This window comes from Manis pentadactyla, chromosome 1 (genome assembly GCF_030020395.1).
Source record: "Manis pentadactyla isolate mManPen7 chromosome 1, mManPen7.hap1, whole genome shotgun sequence".
NCBI classification, from domain to species: Eukaryota; Metazoa; Chordata; class Mammalia; order Pholidota; family Manidae; genus Manis; species Manis pentadactyla.
The window spans coordinates 232,196,432-232,218,297 of NC_080019.1; the positions used below are offsets into that span (position 1 = coordinate 232,196,432).

A 21,866-nucleotide genomic window follows, 5' to 3' on the forward strand; every position below is an offset into this window, starting at 1 on the left:
ACTCAGAGACAACCTGGGATGCCCTGGGCTGCCTCGCCTCATGCCTGTCCTCCTGTACCTTCCCCTTAAATGAAGCCAAACGCATTATTCAGGGGCAATCAGAATACTGACACCTCTTTGTGAGGCAAGCCAGCCCCAGACTAACATAATTGTAGAACGGGTGATTTTAGAGTCTCAAGGAAATGTTAAAAGCTTCTAAGTTCTCTACATGTTAGGTGAGGAAATCGAGACTTGCTTAAGAGATTGTTCAAGGAGAAGTGGATAATTAAAGACAATGCCAAAGGAAAGGTGGGTGTTGCATTGGTTTGCCTGGCGGGGTACCTGTTTTCTAGCCTCCCACCCCACTGATGGCAGTGGAGAGACCCTGAACAGTGCTTGTGATTTTCCCTGTGGGCATCCAGTGCTCATAACCCAATTCAGTAGTGGGGAGATCTGGCCCACGCTGGTTGTCAGAATCTTTTTGGGGGAATGCAAGGGGCTTGAAATCAGAACTTAAGAGTTGCTGACCAGTCTCAAATGGAGAAGACAGACTCTCCTCTTCCTAATGTCACGCATTGCCCACAACACTGCTGTGTGAACAGATGAGTGTGCAGGGCGTGGGGTGGCCGTTTCCAGGTGTGGGCAGGCCACGGAAGGGAAGGTCCACGTATGGAGGAGAAGAGTCCCAGGGAGTGTGGAAAGAAACCGAGAAGGGAAAGAAAACCCAAACACAGCTGCCCGATTCCTCATGACACATGAGCTTGCCTTCCCGCTCTGGGTTCTGAGTCAGTCCTGTCTCTGTCCAAAAAAACCCATCTTTTCAATCTCAGGGAGCAACTCTGTTGCTTGCAACTGAAATAACTTTGTCTTAAGAGCTGGGATGTGCAAGCTTTCACCGAGTCGTTTGCATTCCACTAATGTACACACTGCAACTTTTGTTAAGGGCTGGCATAGGAAACAACATAGAAAAGACCACCTAAATCCAGCATTACCAATTTACTGTGCAACTGGACATGCTTCCCTTTGTAAGTGTGTGTAGTCAATGCACTCATTTCTCAAACATTAGGGGAATGCTCACTCTCAGTGAGGTAGCAGGCTGCCTCTGTCAGACTGATCCAGGTGACGTTGGACTCAACGGCTGCTTTCATGGAGCACGTGGCCTCAGAGGGGAAATACGGCGTGCCCACAGATCAGAGGGACGCCAGGAAATGCACGGGGCATTTGTGCCAGGCACTGAGCTACTAGTTTTACCTGTGCAGCCTCATTTCATGCTCACAACACCTGTAGGGGCAGATGTTGTCACTATCCCTATTCTGTAGGCGACATGACTGAAACCTAGATCGCTTTGGTAACTTGGGTAGTGGAGGCTGGATTTGAACTTGAGGAGTCTGGGTTAACACACAAGGAATCTGACTCCACCCCCTGTTTGCCTCCTATGCTTGGTGTCTTGGTTGCATGGCATGAAAAGAAGCCCTAAATAGACTGGGGGGCCCAGTTACTCCCCACTGTGCCTCTCCCAAAGCATTGTTTCTGACACACGACAGGGGATCGTTCATCAATTAACCTCTGAATATAGAAAAGCCAACTGTTATTGAGCACTTCTGGGTACCAGTAATTATTTCATTAATCCTCACATTTAAGAGGAATCAAAGGAAAGGCTATTACCAACATTCCCATTTTGAAAATTAGAATATTGAAGCACATTAAAGTGAACTAACATAACTAGTTATGTAGGCTGAGTCATGCCATGGGAACATATCAAACTGGGCATCCCCCTGGCTCCGTGTGGTCACTCAGGGACCCAGGCTGATGAAGGTCACGCCATTTCATGACTATTCCATTGGAACACGGAGTTTGAGAGTTCACAACAGCAGGAAGGGAGAGTAGGATGCCACCCCACATCAGCTCCTAAAAGGCTTTAGCTCAGAAATGACCCAGGTCAGTTTTGCTCACAGTCTATGGGCCAGAACCCACCTTGAGGCCCCCACATACCTGCGAGGGGGCTGGAAACAGCCTGTGAGTACCTGGATATCCGGTGGGCAGTAAATTGCCCTGCCATACGTACCTCCCAAGGGTGCTCAGCTACTTAACCGCCCCACCTGACTCTGTCCTCACAATCTGTAAACATATTTCTGGAGAAGCTGTTACAAGTCTGCCAAGACTCCTTCAGAAACACGCATACCTTGTCTTGGTGCTCACGACCTTCCCTCGGCTTTCTCCACTTAGGACTCGCCCGATTTCTGCTGCAACGTCCAAGGGGAAGTTACTCAGAGCTGAGCACACGGGGGAGCCTACCTTTGTTGGCACATGCCATCCACTTGAGATTGTCCGCAAAAGCAGCCTCGCGTCCAATGAGGTACGTGAACATGCGGACCTGGAGGAAGACGAGCACATGGGTCAGTGTCCCCCTGCTGCAAAGACCATACACCAGCCCCCCGCACATGTGCTTTACCTCTTTAATGCTCCAGATCTCCCATCTGTTGGCGCATATTTAAAACATTTGAAGTACAGTCAGCTGGAAATATACTCAAAACTGGGGGCCTTTGATCTTTTAAGCCATATGGCACTGGTGGTGGTTGTTTTCAACATGCAACACCCAGCAGAAGAGTATAACTTGAAATGGTAGACGGGCAGCACCAGGGGCCTGGGTGGGCTGCACACTTGTGGGTAAGGATCCACCAGGGCTGGACTAAATCCCCAACCACCTTCCTCATTTGCACGGGAAGTGCAGAATGTGCTCTTTGGGGAATGGAAACACCACCAAAAGACCCTCAGCATTTCCCCCCAGTGATGAGGACAGGCTGCACGCTCTCTCCTACTACCTGTGCTGTCTGGTGTGCTTTTAGACGGTAACTAACCGGGACGAGAGGCAGCGCCTAGAGCCAGGAGGCCAGTGGGGACTCTCTCCCGCCTTCCTGAGGTTTTGGCTCAGAAGAGCAAAGAGCACATGTCAAAACGCTGGCTCTCTCATTTTCTATTGCTTTCTCAACTCTGAAGCCAGAATTGAAAAAAAAGTAAGGCACGACGCACCTCCCAAAGTAGTATCTGAGGATTAGATGGAAGAAAGATTGGGAATTAAAAGAATGAAGCTTAATTTTCATTCCAATTTAACATGGTATGTGGGTCGACACTGCACAGTCTAAGCAAAGCTCTTCTGGTGGGTTACGCACCGTCCTTTGGCCACCTCTTTGTGGCTGAGTTAAATGGAGACACGGTATAAGATGCATGATGCTGGCCATGCGGCCAAAGCTTTACCAGCGGAGGTCCCCTGAGCTCTCCTGACCGGGCCTGGCACCCCGGCTGCTCCCTCGGAGCCTCATGACAATCGTAGTTAACTGGTTTCCCGTGTGGTCACCTCTCGGAGGTAGATTTCCCCTGGATGCCCAACTCGGGGAGGGAAAGGAAGAGACGCATCTCTCTCCCTGGCTGTGTCCTCATCGGCACGGCACTTGGAACGTTACAACTTAATGCAGGAATGGACAGACCTATGAATGAGCCTAGAGGCTGTGAAATTCAGCTTCTGTTTTAATTGTAAATAGTCTCATATCTGGGAATTTTAACTTGAAGGATAGTTTCTGGTGATGTTTATTGCCCACATAAAGAGATGCTTAAATACACATTATCATTACGTAGCCTTCGCTGTTTTCATCTGTCTTCAGCGACGCAGTCATCTTGTCCATATGGCTCCTGCTAGAAGCCTCCTGGCAGGTGGGCAGGCAGACAGGCCTATGCCTCTCTCCAAGCCCCCAGCTCTTTCTCACACCGTTCCCATGGCAGTCACATTGGGAGGAAGGATTCTTAAACTGGGAAAGTCTGGCTACTCCTGGGGGACAAAAGGGGAAGAGCCAACCCCATATAGCCAGAGGTGTTGACCTGGTTGCCCTTTTCCTGCCCAGCATTTAGCTAAAGATGTCTGATTTGGGGGGAAACTGATGCCTGGTTAAGTAAAGTGACTTGCTTCATTTCAAGTCCTGCTGTAATGACAGAGATCCTCTGAGACCTCAGACCAACACCGGGGCCGCCTCTCAATCACCTGGGGAGTTGGGTCTGACAGTACAGGAAATCCCACCAGGGCTGGAATCCAGGCTTTTGCCCCTGGACCCATGTCTTTGCTTCCCATTTCAAATTTAAGCTATTTAGAGGGAAAGCATTAGACTGATAAACAACAGGCACCCCCACTGGTGCTTCACAAGCAGAAGCCTGAGCATCAGCTCCTAGGAAAGGAGGCTCTGAGTCTATCTTTGTAAGCAAAGGGGAAAAGACCTGACACAAAGCAGCCCGTTTATTTTTCAGCCAAGATACCTGCGTGCACCAACCTCCTCTGCCATCCAGATGGGGAACCTTAGGTGAACTGAGTTCTCTCTCAGAGGCATAGTCAAAACTCCAGAACAATGCTCTCTCTGGCAAAACGTCTGTAATTCCTGACTTAAGAAGACAGCGACCCACTTGGAAAAGCAGCAGGATAGCACCTAATTTCCAACCCGACATGCTGCTCAGAATAACTGAGCCAACGATCACCCCAGTGACAACAGCCAGCAGAGAGACCCCTGCAGCGGGACTGCCGTCCCTGTGGCCACCAGGGCTGCACTCCTGCACCCATGCAGTGTTGTGTCGGTTTGTATTTTTTTTGACTGCTTATGAAAGAAAATCAGAATCATGTTCAGTGCTTCCATGTATGTGCAGTCCTTGGACATCCCAGGGCCTGGGCCTCCTTATCTGAGTAGAAATGGCACGGAAATGACTTGTCGCATCTGTGCCTATGAAACAAACATAAACAAAGGACCCTGGGTTCACGCCCTGGATTTCTCACAATAAAACCTTTCAACTGGCAACAGAATAAAGGGATTTTTGACTCCAAAATAAATCTTTTGGAAAGCAATTTAACAATATCCATGGCATTTTATATTCATAATTTTTTCAGACACAGTACGTCTACCTCTAGGCATCTATCTTACAGCCAAGATAACAGATCAAATGCCACAGGGGGCTGAGCAGGGACCACAGATGACAGGAAGCAGTTGGGTATGAGCAATTGCTGAGTGCATGTCTTCCTATAATTCAGTTTTACACATTTTCATAAATACACAAAAATGGTAAAAGTACAAAGATGTTCACCTTCACTATTTGTAAGGGTCAAAAACTATTCAACCCTGCGTGTTTCTGGATAGCTGATTGGCTAAGAGGTCACAGAACTTACACATAGCAGGATACAGGTGCAATTATGTGCTCATGCCGAAAGACGTCCATTAGGAAGTGGCAGGGCAAAAAGAGCAGGTTGTAGGATATTGTCAGCACCGAATCCCATTTTTTTTTAAAAAGACCATTTACACTTCTTCATAGAGTTCTACATCATTTGAATATTTTTACAAATGAACACATAGTCCTTTAATAATTCAAGACCGTCTTAAACGAGAAGAAAGTAATGACATTCGCTGCTGCTTCCTGACCCATTCCGTAAGGACAGCGCGAACCAGGCCAGAGCGAGGATCAAACACGAGAAGAGGAGACACGAGGGGTCGACGCCCCAGCCTCGCATCCCCCAGGACGGGCTGCCTCTCACCACACCGCCCAGTTACTGGAGGGCAAGACCTTTCTGAGTAACCCAGTCAAACTGCTCCCCATTGCCAACCCTAACCGATTCTCTGACCTGATGGATGTTATTTCCCATAGTTGGCGATAGAAGCGCCATCAAACAAACTTTCGCAGGTCGCGTTGAGCAGCCTTTTCTGATGCGGCCGTGAGCCTTAGCAGAGGGGGACTGGGGTGGTTCCTGAAGGGCAGAGACCGTGGGAAGGGGCCACAGCACCGTACAGGCCAGAGCGGGGCCCGCACACACCGAGGGCCGCAGAGAGCCGGGCCCTCTGCAGGCACACGGGCTCTGCCTTTACCAACGTGGCACAAAGCCACCGACCGGCCCTTTAGTTCATGTGCATCTTCCGTTTAAGTTTGGATGGTCTTTAAATGTTCTACAAACCCAATTAAGCTTAATAAAACGTTAGGATGTGGACATTTCAAAGTCGCTTAATTTAATCTACTTAGCGTAACATTTCAATCTACTTAGTGTAACATTTCTCAAGCGAAACAAACAAAAAACTCCATCCCGTTTTTCCCCAACAACAGATTATGCTTCATACTCGTGTTGCTGCAGTTCCCACCAGACACTCTGAGGGGCGCCATTCCTGACCACCTTTGGTGAATCTAGGTGGTTCCAGTTTACAGTGATAATGAATCGAATTCTCTCTTCTTACAGCCTTTAAAGCAGGGGAAGGAGAGCGGCTGCCAGGGGAGTTAAAGGGGGCGGCTGCAGAGCCAGAAGAAGCCCGGCTGCCTCCTGCCCGGCTCCATTCAGTGACGAACCGAGGCCCATGCTTGGGAGGTGGCCCCACCTGTGAGCACCTACTATGTGCCAGGACCGCTGCGAGTGATGGGGATATGACGGGTAAACAAAACAAACTCTCTGTGGTCAGAGCGTTTCTACTTTCACGGGAGTGACCCAGACAATTAGTGGCAAATTCACATGCAGCACGTATTTGTTGGGGTAAATGGCTAGGAAGGGAACACAGCAGGGCGGGGAACGCAGAGTGCTGAGGGCTGCTATTTTAGAAGGGGGACGGCAACGCCTCCCCAAGAAGGTGATATCTGAGCAGGAGTCGGGACAAAACGGGGGTGGTCGTGGTCACTGCGGAAGAACGTCCCAGGCGAAGGGGACACAATGTGCGAAGTCCTCGAGAGAGATGCCCAGGGGATGCTGAGGAGACCAGCATGGATGGAGAGTTGTTGGCAAGGAGAGGTGGTAGGGGGTGGGCTTGGACAATCAATGGGGGTCAGACACAGGGCCCTTGTCGCCATGTCCAAAGGGGGGCTACCCCGCAGCACGAGGGGGCTGAGCAGGAGCCTGCCATGTGCCACACACACCACTGTCAAACGGCTGCTGTGTCTACATTGGGGAGAACGGGCCAGGGCCGGCTGGGCTCAGCCTGGCTGCCCACGTGATTTCCCTGTGGTGTTCTTACAGCGCTGAATGCCCAAGTGCCATCAAAGACCAGTTGAATCAGAACCTCTGGTCACAGGGCCCAGCTTTCAATCCCCACAGAGGGTCCGAGCACGGCCACAGGGAGATGGCACAGGAGCAGAGGCCATGGCAACAGTCCAGGTGGGAGACAGCAGGGGCTTGGGCCAGGGTGGCGCGAATCCTCAGACATCCAGGCCCCGAGGTCCTCAGCGGCCTTGACCCCCATGTGGAGGCAGAGTCCCTGGCACTCACCCTCTGGATCAAGGATGCCCACCAAGCTACACTTTTTAAACAGTGCCCATGCAGGGCTGACACAGAAAGACTGAGGTCAACCCTTTAAAAAAACACCACCGAGATGAGGCCTGAGCCCAGGGAAGTGGGGCTGGGCATTAAGAAATCATCAGAGCCATTTCCAATAAAGGCGCTCCTACAGATTGTTAAGGATTAGGCTGAACTTGGAGGTTAAAATCCAGTGCATGGTTAATAAACACAGAGTAGCCATCAAGAAGACATTTTTAAAAAGCTTGTATCAATCCAGCAAAGACCTTCAGATATCAGCCACACTGGGCAAGCAGTGTCCGCCAACTGCACTTTGCTCTTCTCCCAAGAAAGGGCAGATCTGCACCCGGATGTAGGGCTAAGCTGGGTGTTCACAGCCAACACATGGCCCCTTGAACCTACAATAACCCCACTCCTGCTCCAGAGGAAAAGGGCTGGGGATGGAGCGCTTACCCAGACGCCTCCAAACATGTAGTCTCTACTTTCATAGAAAAAAGAAGGCAATATTTTATTTTAAGTAACATTTAACTACAAATCCATTATTTCTATCTCATAATAAATGCAACTTAATTGGATTATATGTATAAGTGACCTTTGCTACAAGAACCATCTAGTACCTATGGGTGCCCACACCCATGGGCTCTAAATTTCATTCAGCTAAGTGGCAGCCTCTGCAGACTGGCATGTGGACCCCTCTTCACGTCTTCTCACCTGCTCGCGTTCCTTCAGACTCACTGCCCAGCTCACTTATTCCCTAAAACATCTCCAGGATTTCTCAAAAACAGCGCCCAACTTGAGCTTTAGAAAGAAGTCTCCTGATGCCTTATAAAGTCAGCGTGATGTTCCTGAATGTAGCCTTAAGCTGTATCTTCACAAAAGCTATGCCTCACCAGAGTGTACTGCTATTTGCTCATTTCTGTGGTTTCTGACGCAGGGAATTCTCTAAGCAGAAGATGAGGGCTGGAACTTGACTGTTCACAAAAATGCTCCGTAAGTCACCGCCGACACTGTCCCCCTGAGAACACTGCCAGAGTAGAGGTGGCCTTGGAGAAGGCTGGTGCCAAGGGACACAGCTATACTGGGCAGGCTGCTTTAATCCAGAAGCCACCATGCTTATAATAAAGGGCAAATATCCTGATGCAGAAGGGAGAGAGGGGCAAATAAGGTAACACTGCCCTGAGCAGCGATAAATGGGGTGAACTGGATCACACTGCAAAAGTAATAACATTTCAACAGATGAGTATCATAGATCATTATGATGAATGAACTGGCATTTAGGGGATGCCCTGAGTCTCTACAATCTCCTTCCTCTCAAACACGGTGCCCGGTACCTCATGCATGGTAGTAAAAATGTCCCGATTCACAAAAAGTCGCCATTTGTAATCTTTTGGCCAGAGGGATGCAAGTCCAGCTTTATGGCCATGTGTTCTGTCGAGGGGAAGGAGAAGGCATCTCTGGGTCACCCGGAGACTGCGGCCTGAGTGCGCACAGTAGGGCAGAGGACATTCCACACCACCTCCGAGAGCAGGAAGGGGTCTGGGCACGAGCATCCTTGCAGGTGGTGGTACCGTTCACTAGATTCTCCAGCTCCACCCACGTCACTCAGGGGCAGAGTCAGCCAGTTAATGTGTCTTCTCGTTTCCCGTGTCTGTGCTGCCCTGCCCTCGGGAGCCTTGCTGCCTGGGAGGAACGACCCCTCCCGGGGCTGCCTGAATTCTGCAGCAGTGAGCGAGGTGCCTGTCAGTCTGACGTGCAGACAAGCCCTTCCAGGTCCCATGCCCCCACCATCTCCCTTTGTCAGGGGCTCACCCCTGGACCGTCATCCCCCACGCCAATCATCCCAGGTCCTGGGAACAGCCAACTAGGGACAGGTCCTACACCCATTATCAAATGGAAGCCTGCTTACCTGCTTTGCCTTTCTTCCCATGGAAGTGGCAAAAGGCTGCAGCCCACAAGTCCCACCCCCGCCAGGCCCCCTCCCCATCTCACCCTGGGGCATCGGTGTGCCCTGTGTGCCTCTTGCTTCTAGGGGACTATGAGAATAAGCCTCCTCCCTCATGACGGTCATTTCCGTGTCTGCGTGCCTGACCATATGTGACTCAAGTGAATACCGAGTATCCTTAACTCAGGAGACCTGGGTTCCAGGAGGGCCCAGCTCCACACTTACTGGCCTGGTGACCTGGAGCAGGCGAAACCATCTGAGCTGTCATTCCCTACGTATAGCACGTGGGTCATCCAGCCCTTCCCTCAACTGGGATGAGGAGCGAATGAGACAGTGGACGAATGGGCAGCTCAGCAGCAATGAATTCCAGTCAGTGAGGCTGCACCCCACTGTTTCAGACAACTTTGCCCATAAAACTAAACAAGGGGAGCTGAGGAAAGCTGAACCCCCACCCACAGGCACTCCCTTCACCCTGCCCAGGGATTTGCTTAAAGAAGAAATCGACTTTCACGGGTGAAGATGGTTTTTCCCTAGGGGATGGTGTCGAGGAGCCGTCACTGACATCTGTCATTACCAAGGGTGAGATGGACAGTTTCTGACACAGAGTAACACTAGAGGTACAGCAACCATTCCTACCAACCCGCGGACAGTCATAGGCCCACAGAGAATTTGGCAGGGGCTACAGGCTTTGTCTCTAGGAAAAATGCCCAAGGCTGCATACAATTCACATCTCAGCAGAGATGCAAGAGGTTTGGGACATCTCACCAAAGCCCAGACCTGGACCCCTGGACCCTCTGGACCCCAGGATAAGAACCTCAGTCCTCTATACTTCTTGTATCCTACACTTTAAATTCCTCAAAATAAACAAAACTTGTTCTTTGGACAGTGAGGATGGGCTCTCTCATCTGATGTGCTCACCAATTGAGAAAGTTCACGCATTCATTTACATGCCCATTCGCCAATGATTTAGTGAGGACCAGATGCCAGACATCCACGGTCAGTCCCAGAACAGGGATGTCAGGGGTGAGTCCTCACACTGGGGGACAACGGGGAGCTCATCATGAATCCCGGGACAACGTAGGCATCTCTGTAAACCTTGGGTTCACTCATCACATCATAGAGCCGTCAAATGACAGTTAAAGGGGCAGGAATGACAGGACCCCCGTCTCCTTCATTCATGAACCCACCCACCGAATCCAGCACAATGCTTGGCACAGAACCAGGGCCCAAACACTTGTTGATTTGCAATATCTAAAAACCTGTTACTACTTTCTCTCCATTTTTCACAAATTTTGGAAGTCAGAAGAAGTCAGCACGGGACATTGTTCAATTTATCAGTTAGAGCTCTTTCTCTCATCACCAGCTTCATGTTAAACGCTTTCCTCGTCTCCAGACTGATCTGCTGTCCATCAGCTGACTCTTTACTTCCTCCTGTGCTAAATTCCCTTGATTTCTTTTTACCCTGAAGCTCACTAATAAAATAGGAAGAAATGAAAGAGTGAAAATCTCCAGTCTTTGTTATTACAGCCTCATCTTCAGGGTAAAAAAAAAAAGGTGTCTTATCTGAGGCCTCCCACGGGTGGATGCCCAATTTTATAATGTTTCTTCCAAGGTGCTGCCCCTTGATTCTAGAAGGAAGCCATGCAAAGATTACAGCCAATTGGATTTTAAGCATCTGACTGCTTCAGGAATTACCTAGCTGGGAGAAGACTGTATGTTGAAATAGCGATGTGGTGCTTGATATTCCAAGCAACTTTCAGCAGAAGTCTCTCCTTTCCCCTCACACTCTGTGACAGTTTGTACAGATGGCAAAATTTTATGAAAAAACAGAGCTGGCTGGGTGGACAGGTTAGCAGAATGCAGAGGGTACAGGACACGGCTGGGAACTGGACACACCTAGTTTTAGAATCCAGGTCTTCCCCAAAGGAGCTTGATGGAAGCCTCATGGTCCCTACTTGTACCATGGTTAACGTAATACCACCCACACGGAAGGGTTACCCTTAAGTAGAACAAATGAAGTAAATGATAGGGGTTGGAGGTGGTTAGTGCTACAAAGGATTGTGCATGGCGGGGGTGGGGGGTTCAAGAGGAGACCTCCAGCGGTGTACAGGAAAAGGCCCGGGGTGCAAGGTGTGCATGCATGACTGGGTCTGCCCTCCTGGACACTAGAGAAGAGCTCTGATTTCCTTACTGTGCCTCCCTGTTGAGTTTGTCTGTCTCTGCCCTCCTCTACCGCTAGACTGGCGAGATGCCTAGAGCCCGTGTCAGGGCACAGGACTAAGACTCGCCGGGCCTTGAACACAAATGTGGTCCCCTCGTGTGTACCCATGGGGACTTGGGGCCAAAGCCCCAACGCGTTCAGTACAGTGCTCCCTACCATCCCACCCTCGTGCATCTGCACGGCGCAGGGGACAGGTGGAGGATTTCGGAGTTTGGAATTCTGCCCAAACCATTCTCAAACCCACTAAAGCCAACAGCTGTTGTGAATTCGAAGCTAGCACAGTTGCCTTCTCCCAGGGTTCTTGTCACTTCTATTTTCCCAGCCAATCCTCCCTGTCACTAAGAATTTGTCCAAAATAGCCATTTGTGCTATCGCATCACCTGCCACCTCTAGGCTGACTGTCAGTAAGAAGAGTCCGGGACTCACCAGGCAGCTGTGAGGATATTGTTGAAGGCAGTGTTCATTCCGTTTTACCTGTGATTTTCCAGGATGCAGACACGGAGTGACATGGCCCCTGGGTGGGTGGGGATGTATCAGAATCACCGGTGGGGTTTGGCAGCCAGGATATGTGCTCGTTACCTGTGCCGACCTCTCCCCCTCCAGGGTTCCAGGGTTCCCGAGAGCCCAAACTGCCACTCGGAGAGCGTGCCCCCGGCTGAAGACCTGCTATTCTGACACCAGTGGGTGGTGGAGGGGGCAGGAAAGCCAGTGAAAGCTCTGGGGTACCTGGGGAGGGGCGGGCCATTATTTATCTTTGGAGAAATCCTGGGGAAAATGTATTCCTTGTCTTCAAATCAGCGAGAGCTGCATTTTGTCCTAAGCAATCGTACGTCCCAGTCCTACAGACTGTGAGGCTTACAGCTGCCTGTTGTCCCCTCCAGGCACTGGCTGCCCTTAAGCCGAGGGCGCAAACGCCCCAAAGAGAGAGAAAGTGGTTTGGGGCTCTACATTCATACCCCTTGCCTTCGGGGTCCCTTTTTGCCTCCTCCTGACCTCTAATTTGTGCTACGTTTTCCGTTTCCCATACACCACCCTCCTACTTAGTCTTTCATTCATCAAGTACTAACTGGAGCCCACTAGATGCTAAACACCCTGCTCAATGCTGGAGACACAATGGAGAGAAAAAACTTGAATGTTCTCTGCTGTCCAGGAAGTTGTTAAGTTTTGGAAATACTTTTTATAGAATGAGGGAGGCAGGGAGACATGAAAAAATAAAAAAGCTGAGGGAGGGCGGGGGGGCCTGTCCCCCATTAGTCATTGCTCCTGACTTCTCCGAAGCGGCCCCTCCGGTTTTTATATTATCTCTCTTCTAACTCTGTGCCCTGCATTTCAAACAAAAACAAAGAGACTTGTTCTCTCTTGCTAGTTAAAGGGTCGTGAAGAGGATTGTCTCCTTTCTGGGCTGTGTCCCTCCTTCCCTTGCCCCCCAAAAGTAGCTGGTTTATCCTGAACAGGACGCCAGCCACCTGGAGCTCGACAAACCCGACTCCAGGTGGTAAGAATAAATTTGGGTTTTTGGTTTTGTCTCTGTAACCTACTGCTTTATGGGTAGTAAAGGTACATGTAAATATTATTTCAACTGATAAAAGAAGCCATTTAAAAAACATTAAATTGTTTATCCCACCTTTACTGTGATATAATTGACAAATACCATTGTGTAATCTGAAGGTCTACAACCCTGATGATCTGACCCATGGACGCACTGCAAAACGTTTACCACTGCAAGGTCAGTGAGCACCACCATCCCCTCGCACAGCTGCTATTTCTGTGCGTGTAATGAGGACACTAATGACTGACTTTCTTTGCAATTTTCAAGCATATGATACAGTGTTGCTGACTCTAGATGACACGCTGTACACTACATCCCCAGCACTCACTCACAGCAGAGCTAGGAGTTCACAGCTTTAACCAACGTCTCTGCATTCCCACACCCTGCCTTCCCCAGTCCTTGGCAACACCATTCTACTCTGTTTCTATGAGTTCAGATTTGTCTAGTCTTGTTTGCGTTTTTAGATTCCACATGTAAGTGAAATCATACAGTATTTGTCTTTTTCTGTCTCATTTATTTCATTTAGCATAATGCCCTCAAGGTCTGTCCATGTTGTCACAAATGGCAGGTTTTCCTTTTTTATGGCCGACTAATATTTTGTTTCATTATATTATAATATGTATATGTACACACAAAAACATACATATATAACATTTTCTTCATCAATCTGTCCACTTAAGGTTGCTTATGTCTTGGCTATTGTGAAGAGGACTGCAGTGAATGTCGGGGTGCAGGTGTCTGAGTCAGTGATTTCATTTCCTTTGGACACACACCCAGAGGTGGAATTACCACATCATGTGGTAGTTCATTTTTAATTTTTTGAGGACTCTGCATACTCTTTCCCACTGTGGCTGCTCCAATTTCCATTTCCACCAACAGTGCACAGGACTGCCTTCTCTCCACCTCCTCGCCAATACTTGTTATCGCTTATCTCTTTGATAACAGCCATTCTGACAGATATGAGGTGGTATATCTTTGTGGTTTTGATTTGTATTTTCCTGATGATTGGCGACGTTGCACATCTTTTCATGAACCTACTGGCCATTTCTGTCTTCTTTGGAAAAATAACCGTTTAGGTTCTCTAATCCTTTCTAAATTGGGTTACTGGTCTTCTTGCTGTTGGAGTTGTAGGTTATATGAGTGTCTCATATAGTTTGGATATTAATCCTTTACTCGATACATGGTTTGCAAATATTTTCACCTATTCCGTAGGTTTCCTCTTCATTTTGTGGATGGTTTCCTTTGCTCTGCCTTTTAGTTTGATGACGCCTTACTTGTTTATTTTTGCTTTTGTTGATGGTGCTTTGGGTATTATAACTAAAAAAAACCGTTGCCAAAACCAATGTCAAGGAGCTTTTCCCTATGTTTTCCTCTAGTTTTAATAGTTTTAGATTTTACATTTAAGCCTTTAAATCCAAGTCATGTTAATTTTTGTGAGTAGCGTAAAACAGGAGTTAAATTTTATTATTTTACAAGTGGATATACAGTTTTCACAGCTCATTTTACTGAAAATCCTTTGCCTGCTGAGAATTCTTTGTCTCCGTTATCAAATATTAGTTGACTGTATATCCATGGGTTTATTTCTGGACTCTTGCTTCTCTTCCATTCCCTGTGTCTGTTTTTACGCCTGTGCCATACCATTTGGATTACTATTGCTTTGTGGTGTGGTATATAAAATGTATGTAATATACATAATAATATGAAATTGATAATTGGAAGGTCTCCAGCTTTGCTCTTCTTTCTCATGATTGTTTGGGCTATTCTGGGTCTTTTGTGATTCCATACAAACTTTAGAATTTTTGTTTCTAGATCTGTAAAGAATGCCATGGGAACTGGGGGCATTTTAACAATATGAATTCTTCCAGTCCATGAACACAAGATGTCTTTCCATTTTTTTGTGTATTCTTCAATTTCTTTCTTCAGTGTCTTATAATTTTCAGTGACAGATCTTTCACTTCCTTCATTAGATTATTCCAAAAGTATTTTATTATTGTTATGCTATTGTGAATGGCATTGTTTTCTTTATTTCTTTTTTTTAGAGAGTTTGTTAGCATATAGAAATTCAACTGATTTTTGTATGTTGGTTGTGTATCCTGTAACCTTTCAGAATTCCTTTTATTAACTCTAACAGTTTTTTGGTGGTGTCTTTAGGGCTTTTCTTTATGTAAGATCATGTCATTTGCAAACAAAGACAATTTTACTTCTTCCTTTCCTATTTGGATCTCCTATTCCCATTTTTATTTCTTTTCCTTGTCTAATTGCTCTGGCTCGGACTTCCAGTAAAATGTTGAAGAAGAGTGGTGAGTGTGGTCACCCTTGTCTTATTCCTGATCTTAGAGGAAAAACTTTCTACTTTTCAGCACTGAGTGCGGTTTTAGCCACAGGTCCGTCAGATATGGCCTTTAGTATGTTGAAGTATGTTTCTTTATACCCAATTTATTTAGAGCTTTTACCAAGGAAGTGTGTTGTTGAATTTTTTCAAATGCTTGTACTTATGAAGTCATATTCCTTCTCTTAGCTTTGTGCACTGGTAGGAAAAACATTTGAAGCCAAAAGAATCCTTCCTGACCCTTCCCTCAACTTTTTGCTCCTGGAAATGAGCCCTTAGGCACTCTCCACATTCTCTTTTCTTTTTCCCACTAAGTCTTACATGTCAGGGAAAACAGCCAGAAGTTAAGGAGCGCTGGTCATGCAATTCATCTGAGTTGGTGAAAAATTCATTGTGACAATCGCTGAGGAAGGTGTGGTCCCTGCAGGAAAACAGATGACCCTGTTCTCAGGGAGATTCCACGCAGTGGAGGAGAGAAGCTGAGCCCGTAAGAAGCATGCATGGGGAACGCACGGATGGCAGGAAGCAGGGTCGGGTGGGAAGCATACGGACCAGTGAGATGCGAACCAAGAAGACAACGTATTTTAACAGAACAACAAACACAAACTGGAATCACGTTGGCAGTCCTGAAAGCTAGAATCTATTTTGTTTCCTCAACCTCATGTTTTGTTTATTTGTTTCTGGGGTCAGGATTTTTCATGGGGACCAAAGGGAAGACAAAAATAGATAGTGGTTGCTGGAAATGAGTTGGCTTGTGGAAAATATGTGTCTCCCAGTTGGGAGTCTCGAGAGTGGAGAAAGCTGCTGGCTTTGGTGGCGGCAGAAAGTTCTATGATTTTCCATCGTGCACATTGCTTTCTGGGAGACGGCAGCTTTTCCTGGAGGAGTGAGTTTGAGGACATGAGATTGCACTGGAGAGGGTCTGCTGCAGCCCGGAAACCCTCTCTTTCCAAGCACAGAGGACGTCTGGTGACAGCAGGCATTAAAATGGATCTAAGCAAGGACATGGTATGGGGAAATATTAGTAACTCATTTGGAAACTTCTTGCTAGATATAATTCTTGTGATTTCTAGCTCCTCCACCAATACCTTAGCCTGAGACACCAATTCCTCTCAACTGGATGGCCCAGGTAGGCTTCTTCTCTCAGCTTTTCCATTTCTATTTAGTCCCAGAGAGCGTTAGACAACAAGAATCAGAGAGTGTCCCTCTTTTGCTGAAAGCTCTTCAGGGGCCTTGCTTTTAATTTAGAATAAGGATCAAATGCTGCGCCCCCCCAACCCCACCACTGTTCTACAGCCCCATCTCAAGCTGCCCCACCCTCACCATTGCCAAATCCCTACCCACCCCCTTCCTCCTGGGCTGACTTTCTTCAAATTCCTCCTGCACCTGAAGCTTTTTCCTGTCATAGGACCTTTGCACATGCTGCTTGCTTGACACTTAAACGTTTCAGCACAGCTGTCTGTGTCCCATCCTTTAGATCTCCCAAAGTCTCTCTCTCTTCATATTATCTAAAATAAGCCCCCCTTTTAGTCTCTGTCTCAGCCCCTATTGGTTTTCTGTATAGTATTTGGTGCAATTTATAGTTATTTTATTTGGCTACCATTTGGCCACCACACACACACATGGGAGGAAGTAGTCGTGACGACGAAGGTACAGTATCAGATTCGTTCACTATTGCTGAACTCCTAATCCAGTACCTGACCCACAGCAGATGCCCCCAAATATTTATCAAATAAATGAATTAATGTGGTTACTGCTGGCAATTAAAAGGTGTAAGCACAGGCTAAGCAGGGAGAATCCATCACAATAGAGGTAGAACATGCTAAGAGAAATACACAAAGCACTAAAGCCTTAAAAGGGAGGGTGTTGAGCACTGGCACACTGCCAGGTCCCCGTCTGCACTAGGACTGCAATGAGGTGGGCACTGTCCCTGTTCTCACCTAACAGGTGAGCTACCTGGGGCCCAGAAAGCCACTTACACAGCAGAGTAAGTGATAGCTGTCAGACCCTCTTAAGGTATGTGGGACTCCAACGCTCATGCTCTTAACTGCAACATTATGTCATGAATACGTAATGATTGGGCAAAGGACATGAACAGCCACAAAGAAAACAGAAGAAATACTCAAGGACTCAAGGTAACCAAAAAACAAACAAACAAACAAAACACAGAGAATAAATGGGTCAGTCCCACTTAAAAGTACAAACACAAATTAGAATTTAAATAAGAGTTTGGGGGTATCTTTTATTTGCTTTTGGCCACCAAATTGAAAATGTCTTGTGGATGACGAGGGCACTGGGAAATAGCCTTCCTCCTGGCGGGAATATAAACTGGCAGAAACTCTCTGGAAATAACTTGGCCATATCTTTCAAATATTTACAATGTGCACAACCTTTGACACAGCAATTCCACATCTAGGAAATCACTCCTAGGATCTTTTTTTTTTTTTTTACCACCAAGCTGAAATTTTTTATTTTGCTGAATTGTACAAATGGAATCTATGCAGCAGTCCATATTCTAGGGTTTTTAAGAATTGATCCACTGATGATCTCCATAGGATGCTTCCTTCGTCCAGAGTTCAGAGAGAGTTCACGGGTTTGATATTCTTTGAAAGCCTTCCTTTCCTACCTAAAATTAACTTGTCTTTTCAGAAGTCTTGTCTTTTCAAAAAGATGTTTTCTTTTCTTTCCTCTCCATGTTGCCCAAGGAAACCATCAAGCAGTGAGACCAAGACTTGACCTAAAAGATGCATGTGGCAGCACCGTCTGCACGAGAGAAAAACTATGATAACCTGCATGCACCCCTGCAAGGAGATGAACTTACAGTACATCCATTCAATGGACTTCCCTGAAACCATTACAAATAATGGCAAAGGGGGGTCACTTAATGACTTGGAAAGACACCCCAGAAAGAATAAAATCAGTTCCAAAGTGCCATGTACAGTCTTATCCAATCTATGCAGATGCGTGGAAAAACAATAGAAAGATATATACAAAAAGTGTCGAAGGCCACAGTCTCTGGAGGTTGGATAATAAGTGATATATATTTCTTTCCTGTTTCTGCCTTTTTTAAAAGTAAGTTTTCTACAGTGAACATGTAATAGTTTTGTGATAAGGAAATATTTTTCAGAAAAATGATAGCAAGAAATTTCCATTCAAGTCCATTCATCTGGTATTTATAGAGCATCTACTATGTGTCACAGTCTGTGTGAGGCACAGCAGTACAGTGTTGGCCCAATACCCAACTCCATGCAGATTTCATTCAGGTAGGACAATGGACAATTTGTGGCTTAAGCATTACAGACATGCTATGCTATTAAGCAGGTCTCCTAAGGGCGTTCCACTGAAAATTAGAAGCCGCACCATTGCGCAGGTCGTCGGAAGTGGACTGGGCCAACAGCTACACGAAGGATCACCCAGAGCAGCTGAGGATAGGCAAGATTCGTCTCACACACAGACATGGTTCGTCTGCATGTTTGCAGCTGAAAGCGTATTTCTATGGGCATTCAACCATCATTCCAGTTCATGCTTCTCCGCTTTGGAAAACTTCTGATCTCAAGAATGTCCTGAGCCCAACGGGACAGGTCCATGCTAAGAGTAAACACTGGTGCCTGCAATGTTTCAGAAGGCTGTGATTTTTGGAGGTCCACCATCCACATTTATTGTCCTAAGGGAACCAGAGTATAAAATCTAGACTCCCAAAAAGTGTTGGGAGGACCCTCAAATTGCATGGCTACAGAGCTGCCCAACAGCTGGGTCTGACAGTAGGAAATCAGAAAATGAATAAGCCCGTGGTCAGCGCAGCTTTGCACTTTGACTATGATTAATGCAGTATACTGTGATTTTCTTTAGAGGTGGGAGAACAGAGAAGAAATGCTGGTACACGGCTCATCCAGCTCATGCTAAGACAGAGAAGGATGGTAGTGACTTAAGGGTTACAGACAAAGCGAGCCTGCATCTGCAGGCCTGACGCCAACCTTAGTGGATAATGAGTTTTGCAATCTCCAATAGTCTTTTCTGGATGCCAATCCCCATCTTAGAACTTCTAGAATGCATACTATAATTTAATACACATAGCAGACTCGCCCCCTGTTCATTCTTCTGTTACATAATAGCCCAAAGTGAGGTCAAGGGTGGTTAGTGCTCTGACAAGCAGCTATTATCCCCAAGAACAGGTGATTTTCAAAGGACTGTTGCCATCAGAAGCTGTTTTGTAATAACTGGCAACTGGAAGCCAGTGTAGCACAGTAAAATGGTCTTTGGGAGTTGCCATTTATTTTGTAAAGACCCGCAAAGACACTGCAAGCATCCCCCAATAACTGGCATATTGATGGAGTTCCATGGGCCAAAATAAGTCACATCACTAGGGAAGTTGGAGGCGTGCATACCTTAGAGTCACTCTTTGGAGTCTTTCTATCTTTATATGGCTTTTCATCCTTGTTCCCTCATCTTCGCCTTGTTATAATAACTGCATTCTAACAGCCTGTTCCTGGGGAAGTGACAGAAGTCCTAAGAGCTTCCCCGTGAACCGATTTCACTCTAAAGATGCTTTACCTTGTGTCGGCCCCAGAGGGGAGACCAGTCAGGGCACTGATGCTGGGGATTACTTTCTGATAGGCATGTCCTGGCTTACCTGAATCGCACTGTAGGAAGGTAATTTGGGTTGGGTTATGACAAGAGAAGAACGGCTGACTGTCCTCGGCATGTGGGAGTTTGGGATCCGTTGGTGGCAAAGGCGGATGTTACTCCACCTGGTGCTGCCCCACTGCCGAGGAGGCCCCACCTGTTGGGGAGGACTGCCTTTCAGGGAGCAGTTCCGTTAGACATGAGTCCTCCCTGAAAAGCGATGCCTGCGAATGGTACAGGCATTCCACTCCTTCAGAGAGTCCCCTAAAACGCACTCATATCCAAACTCGAAACCCCAATTCTGAAACATCAAGAAGGTGGCTTCTCATATCATGTGATGATAAAAATCGTCGAGTTCTTTGTACTTTACGCAGATTGCATGAATCCCAGCTGTTTGAACTTGGGAAACATGTTCAGCGATGAAATTAAATGAACATCATCTTCCTTTATCTTGACAGTTCAGATGGCTGGAGGCAATTGCTGCTCTGGCTGTCCAGTCAGGAGACTTCGGTGCAAAATTATTATACTGCCTTTAAGTTTATCTTTGATTAAAAATTAAATTTAACTTCCCTTTATCATTTTCCATACTCCAACAACATGCATGTGTTCTCCAAGTTAAATCAAGATGGACTAAATATTTAATACTCTGTACTAATTAGCTACACTGTTACCTGATTTCTCTCCATAAATGAATGTGAAAGGACCCAGGAGGCCTCACGTTCACCTTCATCCACTCTCATTATAGGAGAGAAATTACAGGCTCTAATTAGATGCTTCAAATTGCAAAGAAATAGAATTTTCATAACCAGCTTATTAAAATCCTAGGGCACCTTTGGGATAGGGCAAATTGTTTCTGCTCTGATCCGCTTATCCCGGTACAACACCATGCAGAAGGCTCATGGTGTCTGCCGTACACAGCTCATATTTCTCCCAAATTAATGAGGACTCACATTTTTCCAGCTGCCCTCTTGGCAAAAGGAAAAATTGAAAATCTATGGCTGCCAAGTGACGTGGATAACTCAGCTGCTACATAAAATATGCTTAAGGGGACACAGATGCCGGGGTGCCTATTTATTTTAAAATTACTAAGTCCATGAACACAGAACAAATGTCCCAAGACGCTAAACAGAGTGTTTGGCACTCGGGTTAACCCTTCTAACTGGCCCAGGGCCCTCTGGGTGCAAGTGGCCCACACAGTTGGCAAGGGAAACAGGAGGTTTTCACCAAATGAGTTTCCCTCTTGGGACAGATCCCTAAACATTACAGTGCGAGAACCGGTGGGGATGATCCCTGGTAAGTCCACTTTTGAAAGTTCTAGTCAGTTTTCTCCCTTTGATGTTTCCATACAAGCTGGGCAAAGCTTTTACTCCTAATAAAATTAAAAATAGATTTTACAGTGGTTACATTTTGACATTTCATATCTTCAACCAGATTCTCTCTTCTGTGCTGGGACCTCTTGATAGTTTGAAGAGTCCAATAAAAGTCAGCTAACCAAGACACAGAGGTCTTAAGAAATGATGCCTCAATAAACTGTATTTCATATGGAAGTTCTCAGCCATTCGGTGCAAGTTCTTAAGGAGGCCCCTAAATAACCCAGAGAAAATGGGACCCCTTCCATGACTCTCACAATTCCAGACACGAAGGGATTTAATCCAATGTCTCCAAAATCCCTCATCGTTGCTATTATCCATGACCTAGCCTAGGTCACAATTCTTAACCTAGAGCTCAAAGACCAAACCCCCATCCGGACCCACATCTCAACCGCATGCAAGGTTCAAGCACACAGATGCTCCTCAGAATCGGACTCGGGCCACCTAAGAACGTATCAGTGAGGACTATCTTGTCTTGTGTGATTTGTAAGTGGATTTTTTTTCCCCCAAGAATCACAAGTTACAGCCTGGGTTCTCCAGCTAATTACAAAAACATGTTCTG

The 21,866-nt window shown here is 46.8% G+C and overlaps 1 protein-coding gene across 1 annotated transcript in view; it reads right to left on the reverse strand.

Annotated features, from left to right (window-relative positions):
* CACNA2D3 (calcium voltage-gated channel auxiliary subunit alpha2delta 3) overlaps window positions 1-21,866 on the reverse strand; it is a 717,352-nt gene that overhangs the window by 243,046 nt on the left and 452,440 nt on the right. Inside the window, exon 12 of the mRNA XM_036878109.2 lies at window positions 2,275-2,353. Within this exon, the coding sequence (XP_036734004.2) occupies window positions 2,275-2,353 (79 nt within the window). The remainder of the gene's footprint in view (window positions 1-2,274; window positions 2,354-21,866) is intronic.